This window comes from Elgaria multicarinata, chromosome 7 (assembly GCF_023053635.1).
Source record: "Elgaria multicarinata webbii isolate HBS135686 ecotype San Diego chromosome 7, rElgMul1.1.pri, whole genome shotgun sequence".
Lineage (NCBI taxonomy): Eukaryota > Metazoa > Chordata > Lepidosauria > Squamata > Anguidae > Elgaria > Elgaria multicarinata.
Window position 1 is genome coordinate 58,623,685 of NC_086177.1, and position 19,249 is coordinate 58,642,933.

The window sequence follows — 19,249 nt, forward strand, 5'->3', positions numbered from 1 at the left end:
TTGAGCAAGCACGGCTACTTCTGCATTCGTTTCAATGAGGGAAGAAGCTTCACGGAAATGGGATCAGACAGGAATTGATAGTGAGAGGTGGGGCAATATTGATGTCCTAGAAGGAAGTATGGGGGAACGTTTGGGAGAAGGGACAGAGTTGCTTAAGACCAGACCACATGGCAAACATAAACCAAACTCCATGCTTAGCTGGCTGTGTGTTTTGGGTCTGACAACCCCACAGACTGAAAATGCAGGCATGAGCAGAGCCTATGGCCAATGATCCCTCCCCCACACCCGCCACCCTCTCTAGGATTTCTGTTTTCCTTTTGTCTGTCTTTTTGTTGCTACGGTTGCATTTGTCATGTTGATATAAACTAAAAACAAAATTCAGGGGAAATGTAATTAAAGACAAGCAAAAAAACAAGACTTTGGAGCAACACAAGCAGGAAAGGCAAAGACTACATGCAGCAATATAAAAGAGAAATAAAGTAATGGGTGCAGCAAAGTGGTAGAAAGATCTGAAGTTAAGGAAAAGGGGTCTGTGCCGGATGCAGAACAGGATGAGAATCTGGTGTAGGGCAGAGCATGGTCTGCATTGATAAGACAGGTGAATGATTAAATGAAACACCGGATAAAAGAGCAGTGATTCTCGTCCGTTTCAAAAACTGAAAACTATTCTGCATAGCTACAAAATAGCTAGTTGTGTTCGCTAAAGAAGTGATCCATGTAGGAAGGAAAGAAGCAAGGAGCTTTGTTCCTAACTTGGTAGTACTTTCCTTCCTCTGAACAGTGACGTGTTTTAAGGTGAAGCAGGTTTTTATTTGCAATTTAGTAGCTGAGGGAAAGGGGTACTAAATTTGAGTCTTTCGAGGTATATGTGGACCACACAAATAAAGGGCTCTGAAGTGAGACCCATTAAACTAGATATTGTTTATCTAAAACATTCTGTTACCTTCATTCATTGTATTCTACCCATATAGCCACAAGCAAAACACAATTTTAACAACGTACATTCCACTTCTAAGTAAAAAAAAAATTTCAAATGTCAGTGGGTTGTTTTTTTTATTGTGTAGGCATGTTGTTTTTCAATATATCTAAAAGAGAGCAACAAAAACATTAAGACACTGAAGGCTTGTTAAGAATGAAGGAAGGCCGCTTACGGTCAAATAGAAGTAGGAATTGAAAGTGTTGCTCAGAAATATAAATTACACTTAACAGAAGGCGTGCTTTTTGAGAGCATGCAAATATTATCTAAAATGCCTGTCCTAGACTTGACCTTCAGTGCTTGTGTATCAAAATACTGCACTAGAAATACCAGAGATATATCAAGAAAAGAAGGGAAGATCAAATTCCTTCGTTGCAACTAAAAATAACCCAGAACGATTTGTCATGATCTTCAAACAGACGGTTGACAATCCAGTCCACTTCAAGTAAGACACCCATGTATGGAGGATTTCCAACAGACCCAGGTTCAGATGCTGCAGCAAGGCAAGGAGGGCTGGATGCGAAATGAGAGGCATTCACAGGACCTCCCATTCTCCCTGAAGACCCTCATGCTGCCTGCACACTTCTGTGCATAAGCACTGCCCATGGAGAACTGGTAATGTAGGAACAGTGTCAGAAGTCACCTATGAGCCAAATGATTATCTGTCCAGGTCTACACTGTTGTACATTGAAGGCTTTGTATGTTATTATTAAACTCACTGTCAGAGCGGCTGCAGGCAAGGCAAAGCAGAACAGAGAAACTTACAAGGTGCAGAGTTAGTGGTGCTTTGTGTGTAAAAAACATAAACTCAAGAGTAGAGAGCCAGCATCCTATTTCATGGCTTCCTATGCAACTTCCCTTTCAGCCAATATAGAATTTGACTGACTGTGCATCCACTGCTAACACTACTCTGAGTGCATTGAAGTCAAGGATCATGGTGAAATTAAGTCAGGACTTTTATAAATACCATTTGCTTGAAGGAAAGATATTAAGATTGGTTTCCCTCCCCACTGCCGCCACATCCCAACAAGATTCTGAGGGAAGAATTTGAGATGTGCAAAAGTAGTTGCCCCAAAACATTATTTGGCATTACTGTTTGCTATGAATGAGTCAAGAGGGAACATCCACATCTAATTTTTAAGATGTCTCTGAGAGCCAAAAACGTTCACATATTGCAAAACTGACCTTGGGAACCAATGAGTTGATTTTGGGATGTACTGGACCCTATGGAAACCCTGAAAATATAAGAAGCCAACAAACAAAATGAGGGAGGAAAATATCAGAGAGAAAGAGGAGGTTTGGAGGCAGTGGTAAGTAGCTCACTCAGTCCATGACGCAGGATACCAGAAGATGTATTTATTGAGTGGCAGATATTTCCCAGAGTTACACAAGCATAACAAAGGACCCTGTCCTGACAAGCTCACAATCTAAATTTTGACACCAGGAAAGACAACAAAGGGTGAGGAGGGACCCTCCCAGCTAGAATAAAAATGACAGCAAAGTATGCAGTGAAAAAAGAATGAATACTACTAAAATCCTATCAGCAAAAGAATTCAAAATACAAAAGAAAAACAGAAATGTAGTAACTAGCATACAAAATCCAAAAGAATGTATCAAAGATTATGAAAATGTAGAGTAGCTAGGAGGAGATTTATATTTTACAGGCTAGGAACTCCAGTTCTTTCCAGTCACATTGCCATTATACAGGGCTTTATGAAAAAGTTTGCCCCCTCAAATGGAGGCAAAATCTCAATGAATCTTTGGTGATGCCAAAGTGTTTAATCTAATGCTATTGGCATACACACTACGCCAGAGCCCCACGTCTTCTCAAATACACACATTAAGTGTCTATAAATCTTAAAGATTGCTTGAAGCTGTAGTTCCACTGACGTCAATGGGGCATCCTTGAAAGCAGGGGAAGCCCTTGTGCATAGTGGAGCTCCCAAGGTCAAAGAGATTTCTCAATCTGGAATGATTTCCAAATCATAATATAGATGTCCCTCCCCCGCTCCACTTTGGTTTTAGCTATCCTACCAAATCACAGACTATATTGGCAAACCATTTTGCAGGGTTAGGAAAAGCTGCTAAAGCAAAAATGTTGCATGCACACCCACACCCACACACAGCAGAAACAATCCAGTGTATACATCCTTATACATACAGCTTAGGTGTAGGGGAATACTATGCACTGTGTTCTGCACAGGGATTTGCATGCAAAAGATCCCAGCTTCAATCCCTAGCATTCTTTATTTCTATTTAATGTATTTCTGAATCGCCCCTTCGTGCTCAAGGTGATTTACAATAAAACCACAGACACAATAAAATACAATCCCAAACAAAACTAAAACTGATAAAATGCAATAAGAGAATGGAACATTCTAACATTAAAGAACAGTGTTTATCACTGAACGCTCAGAACAATATAGTTTTTTGGGGGAGGGGGTTGACCAGCCATTTTAAAGACATTACCAGGTAGGGCTGGAGAACCTCCTGCCTGCAACCTTGGAGAACTGCTACCAGTCACTGCAGACAACACCAGGCTGAAGAAATCAATGGTTTGACTCTGAATACGGCAGCTTCCTATAATTCTATGATGTGCAGAAGGTACTTGCTTGTTGATCATGCAATGGGCCTATTCAGACAACACTCTAAGCCATGGTTAGGCTGCTAACCCTTTTGTAGCAAATGCTTAGCGAGAGTCTTTAACCCATGGTTATGTAGCCACCGTGGTTAGGAATGGTTCACACAACATGCTATGCCATAACGTTTAGCTCAAAATGCTTAAAACCGTGGCTAAGCATGTCGTCTGAACAGGGTCAATGTTGGAAGGTCAGGTTCCTAGCTTTTATCCTAGACCTGGATGATTCAGAGGTTCATATTTCCTGCCGGTCCCAGGAGACAATATTACGATCTCCTATATGTCTGAAGATGGTTCTGAAGCCTTCAGCCAGCCTTTCCCAACCTACAACTCCTATCAGGCTCAGCCATGTTAGCAAGGAGGATGGGAGTTGCAGTCCAACTCATCTGAAAGGTACCTGGTTGGGGAAGGCTGAAAAGTTCACACTGTTCCAGAAAGCTCTCCAGGCTGCATAAGAACAGCCATGCTAGATTAGACCAAAAGTCCATCTAATCCAGCATTAATCCAGTTCACAGAGTGGCCAGCCAGCAGGACTTGAGTGCAACAGCACCCTCTTGCCCATGATCCCAGCAACTGATGTACATAGGCTTATTGCTTCTGATACAGGAGGTAGCACACAGTCATCACGACCAGTAGCCACTGATGGCCTTCTCCTCCACAAAATGTGCATCTCAGCTGCAGGCCATGAACTTCCCAGTTCGAGCCCCAGAGACCTTAACACTCTGCCAAGCCTCACTCAGGTTTATTTCTGTGCTGGGCCCAATCCAGGACTGGTCCGTCCCCCCCCCACACACACACGCACGACATGACATTTCAGAGACAAGCTGTAATTCCTGGGACTAAACCTGCAATCCTATGCACATTTACCTGGGAGTAAACCCCATTGCACTGGCTGCCTATATGCTTCCAGTCAGAATTCAAGGTGTTGGTAATGACATTTAAAGCCCTAAACAGCTTGGGACCGCAATACTTGAAAGAGCACCTCTTCCTATATATGACTTGAGATCTGTTGGAAGAGCCCTCCTCTGCATCCCAACGTGAGACATACGCTATGGTGGGACTTGGGAGAGGGCTTTCTCTGTTGTGGCACCCTGACTGAATGGAGGCCCCTTGGATGCCCAACTGGCGCCAATGCTGACTTCATTTCGGCGCCAAGTAAAGACATTGCTTTTTAACAAAGACTTTGATGGCTAAATTCACCAAGTTTGCACATTGTTTTAACTGTTTTAATTGGTTTTTACTGCTTTTAAATTCAATACTGGATTTAGCTTGATTAATGGTCTAATTTGTTTTTAGCTGTGTATATTTTTTGTGTTATATTCTTTGTATAATTTTATCTGTACGCTGCCCTGAGATCCTAGTGATATAGGGCGGGATACAAATGTTTTAATAAATAAATAAAACTTTTACTTCTGAAAGGGTTTATTTCTGAATAAAGCATGCATTACTCCCATGTTTGAATGTACATGCAGAAAGCTTATTTGGAAAGCAGTATATGCAACTGCAACAAGCTTCATTTAATACGTATTCATAAAGCATGTTTACATGTGGATGCAGGCATAGGAGTCCTTTCCTGGCTGTCAAAAGAATGAGAATGCGTTTAACTCCCCCCCCCCCACGAAACCCCCCCCACTCTAACTTTAGATAGAAGAGCATTATTTGGATTTTTGTTAAAAAAAATGTTTCTAAGAAGCCTCCGTTAATTTCATAGAAAGGTTTTCTATTAAGAAAGGAATTCAGACCCCGTGACTATCTGAATACCAAGGTTTTATTAAGTACAAGTACAGGATGATACAGAAAAATGGTTTAATCAACATGCGGATGAAGGTCAGAGATTAAAATTGTTATGTCTGAGAGAGAGTATAAAATCAGAAATCAAAGCGCAAATGTTTTGATGGCCTGGAATTTTTCAAGGTGAAGGATGGACTTAATCTGAGGCTTTGGATACTTTGAGAACTTCAGATATTTTAGAGTTTGTGGCAAAGGTGAGTTGCTTTTTTAAAAAAAAAGGATATTAAGCAGTAGTTCTGCAGTAATTCGGTAAAGTGCACTTCATGAACATAGGCTGAACTTTGCTTTCAACAAAAGAAGGCAAATAATCAGAATCTGCTGTTCCCACTTTTCCTTTTGTTAATATTCACGTCTGGCAAAGGGGCTTGCATTGTGTTTGAAAAACCTGACCCTTCCCTGTGCCTTCTCTACAGGAGTCACCAAACCCTCCTCCAGTCATTAAAACTGGACGTCCCGCTGGATTGAAGCAGTAAAAACAAATGAGACACACCATTCCCATTCACAGTCAGAAAAGCAGTGAAAGACCAGGCTTTTCTGTAAGCCATTATTTAACAACCCCACCACCACCACACTGCATGAAATACCATTTCCTTGAGGATGACACTTTGCCAGTCTGCTACATTATTTTATACACATGTGTCCTGGGCTGTGTATAAAATTTAAGGCACTAGAAAATCATGAGGACTTGGGTTGCAATGTTTTTATAAATGTTTTATAATGCATTTAAGGCAACAACCCTATGCATGTGCAGACAGAAAAAAAGTCCTGCAACTCCCAGCATTCTGCATGCAGCCATGCTAGCTAGGGAGTGCTGGGTGTTGCAGGACTTTTTCTACCTAAGCATGCATAGGATTGCACCTTTAATGTATTTTCTTTGTTAACCACTAAGAAAAAAAGAAAGAAAGATATTTAAATAATTTAAATGCTATATAAATCTATTAATTATAACATTTTCATGTACCCATAAAAATATTTTAAAGCACTGAGCAAATGAATAGAAAATCAGAGGGAACATCCCCTCTACTTTCTTATTTCAGCAGGTTCTATATGAATCCTTTTACACCCAAGTGCAGATTCACACCGGTGCAATGCCGGCAGTGAACTTGAGGATTCCCTTGCCTATACTGCTCTGGTATCAGAGGATATTTTGGCAACTCTTCTTAATTCATTTGTAACATTTCTTCTGGAATTCTTTAATGCTACGAAGCCAATATCAAAGCTGACAGTCCATGTCTGGGCCCAATTCAAAGTGCTGCTACTAACATTCAAAAACCTTAACGGTTTGGGATCAGGCTACCTGCAAGATTGTCTCCTCCCATTTGTACTGTCCAGTCCGTAAGATCAACTTCGGTGGTCTTTCTCCGGGAGCCTCTGCCAAAGGAAGTGAAGTGGGTGGCTACTAAGACAACGCCTTTTCTGCAGCGGCACCCTGGTTGTGGAATGAGTTTCCCTGAGAGGCTCACCTGGCACCTACATTGTGCTCGTTTCAGTGCTGGATGAAGACATTTTTATTCTCACAGGCATTTTAGTTTTTCAATTTGTTTTAGATCTTTTATTGCATTTTAAATTTTTGCACTGCTGCTAGCTTCTGTTCGGTTAGGAGTTTTATGTTTATATTGTAGTTTTAAATTTTTATATTGTATCTAAGCGTCTGTATTTTATCATCCTGCATTATGATTTTAATTGTTGTGAACCACCCAGAGAGCGTCAGCTATTAGGGGGCACAGAAATGTAACAAAATAAATAAAATCAAGGAGAAAAATAAAATTGCGAGAGAATGCTCCATTTTAGTTTCATGAGGCTGAAATCATTTGGTAAATATTTGGAATGCATGCGTTCGCATCTCAATTCACGTGAGTACTCTAGCATTTGTGACTGCTCTCTCGTACCAACGTCATCACAGAAATTACTGAAAAGGGGAAGGAGGCATCATAAGCCGTGACAAGTTTTTGTACTCAAGATTTACAGCCTCAGTATAAAACATGACCTATTATAGTTCCAAACTGTGTGTGCTTTCAGTCTGTTAAAGACGACTCCTGTCCCCATATGTTCTTTGGGCTCACTGCACAATGCACAGAGGAAACACAATGCCTTTAAACTTCAAGGAGTTCCCACTGCAAGGTGGAGAAAGAAAGATTCAGAGATTATGGAATAATCATCTCCAAATCGATCAATTTTCCCCTGAAGGTAAAACTGAAAGAAATAAAAAGTTGAGCAGCTCCAGCTACACTGCTTGAAGTTTAAAAGAAAAGTACCCCCAGGGCACATTGTGGAATGATCCCTATCTCCTTCTCCTGGCGCTTATTAACAGGTCAGAGATCTCCGTTACATTTACACCATTCCCAGGTGATATTTCCTACTAAGAATGGTGACCTTTCAGTCCAAATAATGAATTAAGAACGTGAAGTTCTACTTCTTTAAACAAAGTTTCTTCATAATCAGCCATTTTGGAATTGGGCTACAGATTTCTCGGGGAAAAAATCTCTGCAGAATTTTGTTCAGTCATGCCAATTACTGAAGATGTAGAAGGCCTAAACTAACCACACTTCTGGCAAAGTACAATAAAGATTTACCCTTAAGTTCCCACAAAAGGAGTGGAAGCTGGTGGCTCCAATGTTAGTGGGGTAGTGAATCTGCTCCAGGTTTTAGTCAGAACTAGTGAAGATGCTAAAGTAATGATCCTTCAACTTCTTTAGAGTTCTGACTGGTTCTGACTGAAACCCGGAGTGGATTCACCAACCCATTGGTATCGGACTGCAGAAAGAGGTGAGTGGTGATGCAGTGACACAATGGGCTGTGATGTGGAAGAGGAGGGAGGCGTGAAGTGGCACAGTGTGTTCTTTCCCGCTTTAGGCAGAGTTTGCAGCCGTACAAGATAATATTAGGATAGGTTGAAAATGCTCTGTAAGGCAGCTTTGTTCAGATACATGAAGTGTTTATCTTCCATTGGTATGCATACAGACACAGCGACAGAGGGGGGAAATACTTGCATGTAATGGGGCAAAAGGCCATAAATTAAAGGTAACATAGGCAGTAACTTTATCTTGCACACATTTGATTTCATGGCTTTGTGTGATTACAAACTGTTTGTGTTTGTAATCACACACACACATAGATACAACTTCATTGCATCTGACAAAGTAATTTCTAGTCCTCAACAGCTTGTATACAGAATATTTTTGTTATTTTAAGGTGTCACAAGACTCTTTTTCCTAATCTGGAAACAAGAGACATCCAAGGGCATGGCAGATAATTGTTATTGCTTTTTGCTTTTTAAAACATTGTGTATACTTTTGCCGTTAGCCGCTCTGAGACCTTGTTGAGAAGGAGGGATATAAATCCTGAAAATGTTCTGAAGGTTTGCACCAACACAGGAAAATCACAAACTTTGGTAGGAGACTCTGCTTCATTTTTCTAAAATAGAAAGTTTCCATGTCCTTACAGCTCTGAAGATACATTCTCAAGACTGTGGTCATTGCCTGCTGAAATCTCATATGGCTGAATGATGGCTAAAAGAGATTCCCAGAGGGTCAAGAGCAGGACTTCAATGCAGAAGTAAAACAACATTACGTCATTCATACAGGTTGCTGGATTCAGCTTTTCTTGGCACACACTTTGGATTACCTTGGCAGAGAATAGTATTTCATTATTTTATTGTGCGAAGAGTATGTACAGCCCTGCATAAGGGTCATTTCCCCCCCCCAAAAAAACCCTACTGTATGAAGATAACAAAAGGAAAAACATCAATATGGGATAGAAGTTTCCTGTAACGTCAATATTATAAGATACACTTTTCAGTCTGAACAGTCAAGTGCAAGTCCCACTGCTTTGGGACAGTGACTGGTGGCCTGTGCATTATTTCAGCATAGGTCATGGTGGATAAAAACTGGTTATTTTGCATTTTTTAAAAATAGTAAATATGACATTTCTCTTAAACAATGTTGGTTAATATTAAATACAGAGAAAGTAAGCATGTTCAGCCCTATAATTAATTTCTAAACTAAATCAATGCCCTGTACCAGATACAGTGAGTTAAAGGAGGCTAATTCCTCAGATACGAATATTTACACTCTACCTGGTTTGTAGATGTTGGGTTGTATGAAATGTTAGGCTAGTGGAAAATGTACATGTAGTTGTGTTCAGCTAGGAATGAACTTCTCAATTAGTGGAGTAACTAGCACAACTAGCACAAGCAACACCTACCTTAATGAAGTCATAATGAACTGGAATTATTTGACTTGGACTTGTGCAAGGATGAAAATGGAGCTCCTGCAAGTGGTAAATGCTTTCCACTCACAGCACGACACCACTGGATACAAGCCTTTGCATTTTCACCATGGTTCAGGTAATAAAATGAAATTGTATCAATGGGTCTGCAGCATCAATAGTAGCAACCTTCCTGGTTTGTTTAGAGGTTGCTTTGGTGGGAAGAAGAAAATGGGCTGCCTGTGCCAGAACACAGTTCCATTCACAATTAGGCAGAATTCTGAAGAATTTTGTCGTGAAATTATCTCCAATGCTGGAAAATATTTGAGCACTGAATGTACAACAGGCTGGCAATGCATATTTGAATTATGGTTTTAACCACAATCCATTGAAACCAACAGACTTACAGCACAATCTTATATATATGTCCAATCAGATGTTAAATGCCACAGAGTTTAATTAGGCTTGCTCCAATATAGGAATGTATAAGATCGCTGCTGGTCAGGGTTCAGCCCTGCCGAGACCTGAAATCTGAGGTTAGTGTTAACCCTTCCCACCCACCCCCACTGCAGTCCCAATTTGGATTGGGAAAAATACGGGGAAAAAGATATAGTTGCTGGTTACACTTTTGAAGTAATAAGATGCTTTGGCCTGCAGCAGGATACCCATGCTTATCTGAGCATGGGCTTTTCCCTGACCCTCTTTAAAGAGGATTTAACTGTGTGGAGTTATGGAGATACAACTCCAGGGGGAAAGCAGTATATGAATATGGTCTGAAGAATTAGAACTTCACTGCGCCTGCAGAAAAGGGTCCTAAATCTATACCAGCCTTTCCCAATCTGGTGCTGTTTGGACTACAAATCCTTGCATTCCTGATCATCAGTCATGTTGGCTGGAGCTGATGGGAGCTGAAGTTTGAAACATCTAGAGGGTACCAAGCTGGTCAATCTTCAGGTTATTGGGTCATATTATCACATCATTAATGCATTTAACTTACACAAAACATGATGCTGCAATTTAGAATAAGTTCACAATTAAACATGTTAAGAATAAAAAACACACACATAAGACTTAACAGCCTAATTTGTGGCACAATTCTAGTTCGGATACTTGAAGGTATGTCCCATTATGTTCAATGGGTTTTTTTCCTAGGCAGGTTGTCTTGGGCTGCACCTCAAGCATCCAAGCTCAGCATTTGGGATTGGAATATGTTTACTGAACGTCTGTTCACCCTCTATTCTTTTTTCACAGTTTATTGGGAAAATGAAGCCACCAGAAAAATTGTATAAGAGAATCATATCGTTCCCCTACCAACACTAAACCATTTGCTGCATATATTTTGTAACAGAGCCTGGCACCCAATGAAGCCATGGTATCATCTCCCAGAACATTTGGACTGAGCACAGACACACATTTTTGGCAATAGGTTTCATAATTATTCTTCAATTCAAATGCGCTACTGATCTAACACAAAAACTGCCAGGAGGTAAAAATAGTGACAGAATTTAAAAACTTGAGGTACTTTCTAGGAAGTGTACCATTGTGAGTGTATAATCCTTGTCTTAAGCACAGTACACTCTTATTTCGTTAACTTTCAGATTATTTCAGGAGTGGGAGGGAAAGAGAAACAATCCTCCAACGAAGGAAGGCATTTTTGATTTTCAAATCCTCATTATTTTGAAAAGTTTTGATTTCTACCAATCAAAAATAGCCACTTCTCCAGCAACACTGAGACACTAGTCTTTTTTCTTCTTCTCTTTTTAGGGAATTCAATGCCTTTCTTTGAAAAACATTTCTTTTTAAATTAACTCAAGTGGCAGAGCCATTTTAACCCTCATTTAGCATGGCAAGTTCTGCCCTCCAGCATGACCTGGGGTGAAGTGGATCAGGAGCAGTGCTCCAGGAATTCCTCCTTTCGCTTCAGTTCCCCAGTTGCGCGATATTCAGTTCACGCTGCTTGCAGTCAGTCAACTCAACACCCAGCTCCGGGTGAGATACGTTAGGGGGATTACAAAGGGGTGAACAAGGAAAAATGGAGGCAGTCATCTTTTTGTGGTGGTGAAAGGTAAAGTTTACCAAACATGCAAACAAAATGACTAATTGAAAGACATTAAGTAAAGTCTGGCGTGGGGGAATGTCCTCAGACAGCAGCACCTTGCTAGACACAAATAAGAAATGCCTAAGGAATTGTCAAGAACGTGAAAGGGCTAATTTAACCAAGCTTGGTTAGAACAATGTTTTAAAAGACCAACAGCAAAAAGGCATACAAAAGAGAACACAGAATATGCTGTCACTGGTTGAAACCTTACTTGGCAGATAAAGATTTCAACACATTTCTTCTGTGTATGAAAGGTGCCTTAAATTGAGTCACATCTAGCCCTGTGCTATAGTTCTGTGCTCTCTAGCCTTGTGCTATCTAGCTATCAAGTTCATTTATTTATTTATTGCATTTATATCCTGCCTTTTTTCCTCCAAGGAACCCAAGGCGGTGTATATAATCCTCCTCCTCTCCATTTTATCCTCATAACAACAACTCTGTGAGGTAGGCTGGGCTGAGAGTCTGTGACTGGCCCAAAGTCACCCAGTGGGTTTCCATGGCTGAGTAGGGATTTGAACCCAGGATCTCCCAACTCCCAGTCCAACACTTTAGCCACTGGAGGCAGCTTTTCAAAGGCCCAGGAAGAGTCTTCTCCTAGTCCTGCTACCCAAGGGCCCCTTTTCAACTGGAGATGCAAGAGTTGAACTCGCATCTTCTGCATGCAAAGCATGTGCCCTACCACCGAGTTTCAGCCCTCTTCAGGCACACAAGTATGCTATCGCTTGACTGCTTTGCCTATACTGTTGGAGGCGCCACATATAATATTGCAAAAGGTGGGTCCACATATCTTAATTTCAAAAGCACCTCTTGCATTTGGCCCATCCTGTTATGATAGCTAACTTTTGACAATCATGTAGGAATGATGTCCATGACCCACTTTTAGCAGTTAAGTCAAATCTAACTTATTTTCATGAGACAATATTCATTCCCACTATGGTAGGTTAATGACAAAAATGCTTGATTTGACAGTGCTGTTGCCAGTGCTGAGCCAGACATTTCTTAATCACTTCAAAAATTACTTCGATGTCAAAACACCTGAATTTCTCATATCATTTCCTGGAACTGCCCCACACTGTATTCTTTTGGGCTAGAGTTCCTGGATTGATTTGCAAGGATTTGGGCTGCTTTGGATTGCTTCTACATAATTCCTCACGCTTCTGAGGCCAAAGGAGATTTCAAGAAAGCTTATTAAGTACTGAGTAAGTCTCACAACCAAAATGCCTGCAGTGATTTACCACATGGGGTTATTTCCTCACCCAGTATTAGAGGGCATATTCTTCTGTTAAGTCTCTTGAATTAGATTTGTATTCAGTTCTGCCAGTCCCAAACATTGCTAAGAAAAGCCACCAAGAAAGTGCATCTTTGTTAAGGACCCATACATCACTCTAGCCTATAGGCCCAAAAGTAAAACACCAATTAGCACTATTGTCCACAGTGTCACAACTGGGCAGAGCTGCTCCTCTCATTAAGCCACTGTGATCAGCATGCTAGAATTATTGGTGTGATGCGAGTACTACGCGCCTCTTTAAAAAGAAACAAGAGCCATAGCTGCATCTAAGTTTGCAAACACAAGTTGTACCCATGTCATTTTTTTTTCAGAACAAGAGTCAATAAAATTGTAGGGCAGAAGCTCAGAGGGGAGAACAAGCCAAGGGAAGTACAAGACTATTTAATAGGCTGCAGTAGTAGTGATCCATACACCCTTTGAATCTCAGTAGAACCCATTCGCTGTACAACCTTGGTCCAGAATTATTTCAGAAAAAATATTTTAGAAGTGTGGGGACACAGACAGAGCACCTCTGAAGGAGCAACCTGAAACCAGAAATAGAGCAGTGTAAGGAGACACAAAGTGATAAGTATTGTTTACCTGTCAGCTGACATTGATTAATCTTGTGCTCTGTGATATCACTCAGTGACTCAAACACCTGGAGGCAGCTGTCACAGCTGTGCACAGCTTCTTCTTCTAACTCCTCCCCTTCTTCCGGCCTTTTCTTGCAATCTATCAACTCTCCATCTTCTGCCTTGTCTTCTAGCTTACAGTTCAGATCTGAAAGGAAATAAAGGCTATCACCATAGGGCTTTTAAAGAGCAGATCCTTTAAAAAAAAAGAAAGAAAGAGGATTCAGATCGGATTTGTTATTGTAGTTGTTGTTGTTATTCAACACATAGAAACATGCTTTTGGCTTGAGCCTGCAGCATATGAATATTATGCTAGATTTTACTGCTCAATAAACAGAGGAAGCATCTATCCTTTCTGCTCTCCATGATTTTCTTTCCCAAACAGCACTCCCCCTGCAAGAGAAACACTTCCATTCGTCACAGTTAATTTTGACAAGTTTAATACAACTATTGGGGGCTTTTCATCACTTGAATAATTTAAAAGAATAAATCCCTTCTACAATTCTGCACCACTATCTAATGAAAAAGACAAAACGTACCAGTGAGTGAATTCAAGAGATTTTGTTTTAACTATATTTTAAAGCTAAAGCTAACCAAATGCCATGAGAATCAAACTGTCTCATTTCACTAAACAGCCGAATGATCAGCTTATTTTATTGTATTGCCAGCTAAATATATTTTAAAAAACAATGTCTTAAATCAAAAGTTTTAAAAATATTTAAACTGTCTGGAAGTAAGCAAAGAAGTATTAAAGTGCAGAGGATAACTAACCAGGAGGCTCCTTTCCAGCATTATATGTCTTAACAGGTATACATAATCTAGTTCTAATTCCAGGATAGTAATGATGAGCACAATAAGAGCTTCTAACTTATTGTAAATCATTGTCACAAATCCCTTAATACGACTTCAGGTTTCTGTATGACTAGTACAAAAGTGATACGACTATTTATGGTTTCTTCTTGTGCTACTTTCAGAAAATTATCTATGCTTTAAAAAAGATTTGGCAACATGATGCAGGAAAGGTAGCATCTCTATCTTACTTCCGAACACCAAACACAGAAAAAAATACTTATATGCAGAGGAGGTAAATTAATCAGGCACTAAAAATGTAACTAAAATATATTTATAAACTAGGTGGTTGCAGATTTCCATCAACCTTCCTCCAAAAGCAGGTCAGGGTCATACATGCATACAGAGTCCCTGGGCCCATAATATTGCCAATTCAAGTCCCTCCTCTCAAATGGAAAACCATCATCTGACTAGAGCAAGGAGTGCATTGAACCAGAAGGTTGAGAAAAGGGTGATGGAGGGAGAATCCAGGGTATAGCCATCCTGGGCTGAGAGCCAAGCATGCATCCAAACAGTTGTACTTTTCTTGACTGAAAAGCGCCACCCTCAATAGAACAAATCTGTTGCACATGAAATGGTGGTGAGGTTTGTGTGAGAGACAGAGAAAACAGCTGGTATGAATGGTTGTATGTGTGAGAATGTTGTGTTGGAAGATGTGTATGAGTGTAAGAGAATGGGATGTACAAGTTGTGCGTTTTATGTAAAGGTGTGTGCGCGAGAGAGAAAGAGAGAGAGAAGGTGCAGTGCCATCACATATGATGGATCCCCTGTGTTCATTGGTAGGCTAGTTTATTTGTCCAGCATCATGCAGTAATTAATATGAATGCGTCAAGGCATTTTATCTGCTAACAAGCAGCTTTAACATGTTAATCCTTCATTGCTAGAAAAATGTACTGTATCAATCCAGTTAGGAGTAAAATGTACCCCAAGACAACCATAAAAAATAAAGCACCCGGGGATAGCATTAAGCCTGACACCATCTGCAAATAAAACAATTACCCCTTCATTGAGAAAAGTTTCCTTTTTCAGTAAAACAATAGAGCCGATCAGGGACATTGTATTGAAAATAGCATGGTGGGCTCATGGTGGCAGCCATGTCTTTTCCATTACATTGCATTACCTCACCCCACCTGCCAAAGGGCCCCAAAAGAATTTCCAGCCCCAGTTTTCAACACCAGGAACAAGAGCCTCACTTCCTAGCTGCTACAGGCGGCTTTGGCTTGTTGGTAGTAGTAAAGCGTTATTGTTTCAACCAATGGTTACAACAAGCATAATAAAAACAACGCTAAAACCAATCATACATTCTGCAAGGTCAGAAATTTTGCTATACATTTGGGCTGTAAGAGCAAAGTTGGCCAATGCCATTATGACAGTCCTGTTATTGCATGTAAACAAAAAGTATATTCTTTCTGAATCGGACCAGCTGGACTTATTCTCAAAAAAGCAATCTAAATATTTAGAACGAATTTGAGGATAGAGCAGTAGAACAAATAATGAAGCTTGTTAAAAAAAAAAATGAAGAGGAAGCCTTTGGACTACCTCACAAAAAAATGTAAGTAGACAGAAAATAATGTGTGCAGATTTTTAAAAAAAGAAATTCAAACATTTATACAGAAATGGGATAGAATGGACTGGGGGAAGTGGGGAACAGGGGAAAAACAGAATGGAATGACACCAGTCCGCCCACCTCTACTAAAAAGTGATACAGCTCTTTGAAAACCAACAATACTCCTAACCACACATCTAGATTGGTAGGAAAGACACACTAAAAGGGGCAGGATTTGGGTTTTGTTTATTGGTTTCAATCTGCCAATTAATCAAGTTCTTCATAGCCAATTTCCTGGCAAGCATCACACTGGTGAAAAAGCTGTTATAGTTTGTCCAGTACCCTCTAAATGTGTTCTTCATTTCTCAACCACAGTCTGGCCTAGCATCTTCTTCTTCCTTCCCTCTCTAGATGCCAATTTCCTACACTAGGATGTTTTGTGATTGCAAGACAGCCACATACTTTACAGGGTTAGATGGCAGCTATTGCCTAACTGGCAATCTTCCACTTGAATAGCACCAATTGTTCATCAACTGCAACATTCTAATAATGAGCCCAAAAGCAGAATTAGTTTTTTAAAAAACAACCCCTCCCCCCCCCCCGAAAAAACCTCTACAAATAGCTATGATCAATAAACAATTTGCTGGATCACAAAGAAGGTTCTGACTGTGGGGGGCACTTTCAAAAAAATAAATAAATCAGGTTTGTAAAGGACTTCTGTGAATCTGTGGGGTTTATTATGGAGCATGAGTACAGTTTGTAACAATATTAAGGGGGAAATACACAAAATATTATGAAAATATTTTATTTATTTATTTATTGCATTTTTATACTGCCCAATAGCCGCTCATTAATATAAATAGACAATATATCAATCCTATTCAGGCATTCCTGAAACGGCACAATTAAAACACATGAATGGAGATGCGTTATGTCACCCCCTGGGCATCCACACATACAGAGTGTACATCTGATAGCAGGGGACCATGCATAGGTTTCATCCCTTCAGGCATTTGCACTGTATGTGCAAAAACCTGCAGGGCGTGACGTCATATACATCATCATCATCATCATCATCATCATCATCAACATATTTCTTACCCGCCTCTCCGTTTGGATTGAGGCAGGGAAAAACAATAATTATAAAATACATAAAACTGACTTAAAAACATAGTATACATTATTAAAACATCCTAAAAACATCCTAAAATACCACTGGATAAGCCTGCCAGAATAGATCAGTCTTTATAGCTTTCTCAAATGCTAAAAGATTGTTAAGTTTAGTCTGCTCTGGCAGGCCATTCCACATGATGTTGGGGTGTGGCTACACTCACATATTTAATTAAGCCCTTTCAGGAACATCTGAACAGGACTAGTGCTTCACTCCATGCTCCTTTCTCACAAGAAATGGAAAGATCTGGTCTAAGCTTCTGTAGACACAAAGACTAATTGAAAAATTAAACACCATTTTGCAGAGTCACTTTGACCCCTCTGGCACTTTATATGCATGGTTTTCTGTTTTCTCAGTTTTTCCATCAGTAGCAGAACTGAGCTCAAAAACTGTAAGGAAAAAAGTATTGACTTTCCCCTAGATTTAAGAGGGTAGGCCCTGGAACACCACACTGCAATTCAAACCTAATCATAGTTGCGGAATATCTGCAACACAGAGTTGCAGAAAATCTACATAAAGGTTTTATGGGGTTTTTCAGCCCTATCGAAGTTCATTTGACCTCCAAACTATTAGCACAAACTTAAATGCACATGCAAAGCTTTCCTTATTAATTCCTTTGGGAAGTGTTTACAGTCGTTATGGCTGCCGTAGTACATCAGAATGTACATAGTACATTTTCTTAACCAAAGATGCTCATGTTACACCAATAGTAAGGAAACAGCAACATATGTAGAGCCAGCCCACAGTGGTTCATGATATATTACATGGACATCAAGTAGCACAGGTCTATCTAGCCCAACTCCATGTACACAGTATTAAAAAATGTGATTGGTGATGGTTCCTGTACAATATTTATTTATTTATTACATTTATATACCACCCATAGCTAAAGCTCTCTGGGCAGTTTACAAAAGTTACAGATGGTTAAAAAATAATATAGCTCTAATATAAGGATGGTATACAGGTGATATTCATATAAGGACATAGTGTACAAGTGTGTACTTGCTAATTTCCATGTCGTTTTAATGTGGGTGTTACATTGCCCCAAAGCAACACATGCTGAACAACAAGGAAAGCCCTTTTAAACTCCCTTTAACACACTACCTGGATCCCATACTTACTTGTAAGTACATTCCCAACCTCTGCATCTGCCTTAGCCTAGCAGTTAAAAATACCACTAGGTTATAAGCAGCGGAGGAAAAGAAATAATTGTCTTAACTGTTGCAAACTGACCCCGACATCATTAAACACTTGTTGGAAGGCAGCATGTGCACAATGCATACTATTAGATGTTCAGCTCAAGCTCCCAGTTTCATCTCATAAAACTGACAGCACTCAGGGAAATGTAGGCACTGGGTCTGAATTTTAACATGACTATTTAAATGCTGCACATAAAGTTTACAGACCTGTTTGTTTTAAAATAAGGGGTAGAGTCTGACTTTCCTTTAAGTAGCATGCTAGAGGGGAGAAAGGGATGCAACTATGTTCAGTACTTATTATTCATGAATTCTGGCCCTTAACAAGAATCCAGTAACATAACAGACATGCACATAGCTTAGGATACGAAACCTGGAAAAAAAACTGCTTATGATAACGAGAATGCATCTTACAAAGATTAGACCTTGCTATTAAGATCAGAATGTTTGTTTATTTTTTAATTACATAATGAGAGACATTATGTGGTGGTGGTGGGGGGGAGAAAGGAGAGTTGTCTCCACTTATGCATTCACAGATACAAATCTACTGGGACGGGAGCCAGGCAACTTAGTCCCTTCTGCTGCAACTTCAGAATGTCTGCTTTAGCAAAATGCTATGTTAGTTTTTAGGTCAACTCTTAAGGGGGAAAACCTCTGAGACCTGGGTTCAGTCACAGCCCCTGTGTAATGAGTTGTGGCAGCCTCTGCCTCTCTTGATGAATATATTTCCACTATTGCCTTATTCCTGAAAAGGTACCTCTACTATATAAAATAAAGTTACAGATACTTTGAAGTGGTTGAATGGTGCTCGAGTGGGCAGGAAGATCTACCTCCAACAGCAAAGATGACAACACAGAGAAATAATTACAGCCAGGCTTT

At 40.0% G+C, this 19,249-nt stretch overlaps 1 protein-coding gene across 4 annotated transcripts in view; it reads right to left on the minus strand.

Annotated features, from left to right (window-relative positions):
• The window catches only part of ZNF521 (zinc finger protein 521), a 332,567-nt gene that overhangs the window by 282,187 nt on the left and 31,131 nt on the right, over positions 1-19,249 (minus strand). For all 4 annotated transcript variants that reach the window (XM_063130654.1, XM_063130653.1, XM_063130650.1 and 1 more), the window contains one exon: positions 13,577-13,756. Coding sequence is in view for 2 of the 4 variants with exons in the window: in XM_063130650.1 (XP_062986720.1) it covers positions 13,577-13,756 (180 nt within the window). In the remaining 2 variants the exon portion in view is untranslated. The remainder of the gene's footprint in view (positions 1-13,576; positions 13,757-19,249) is intronic.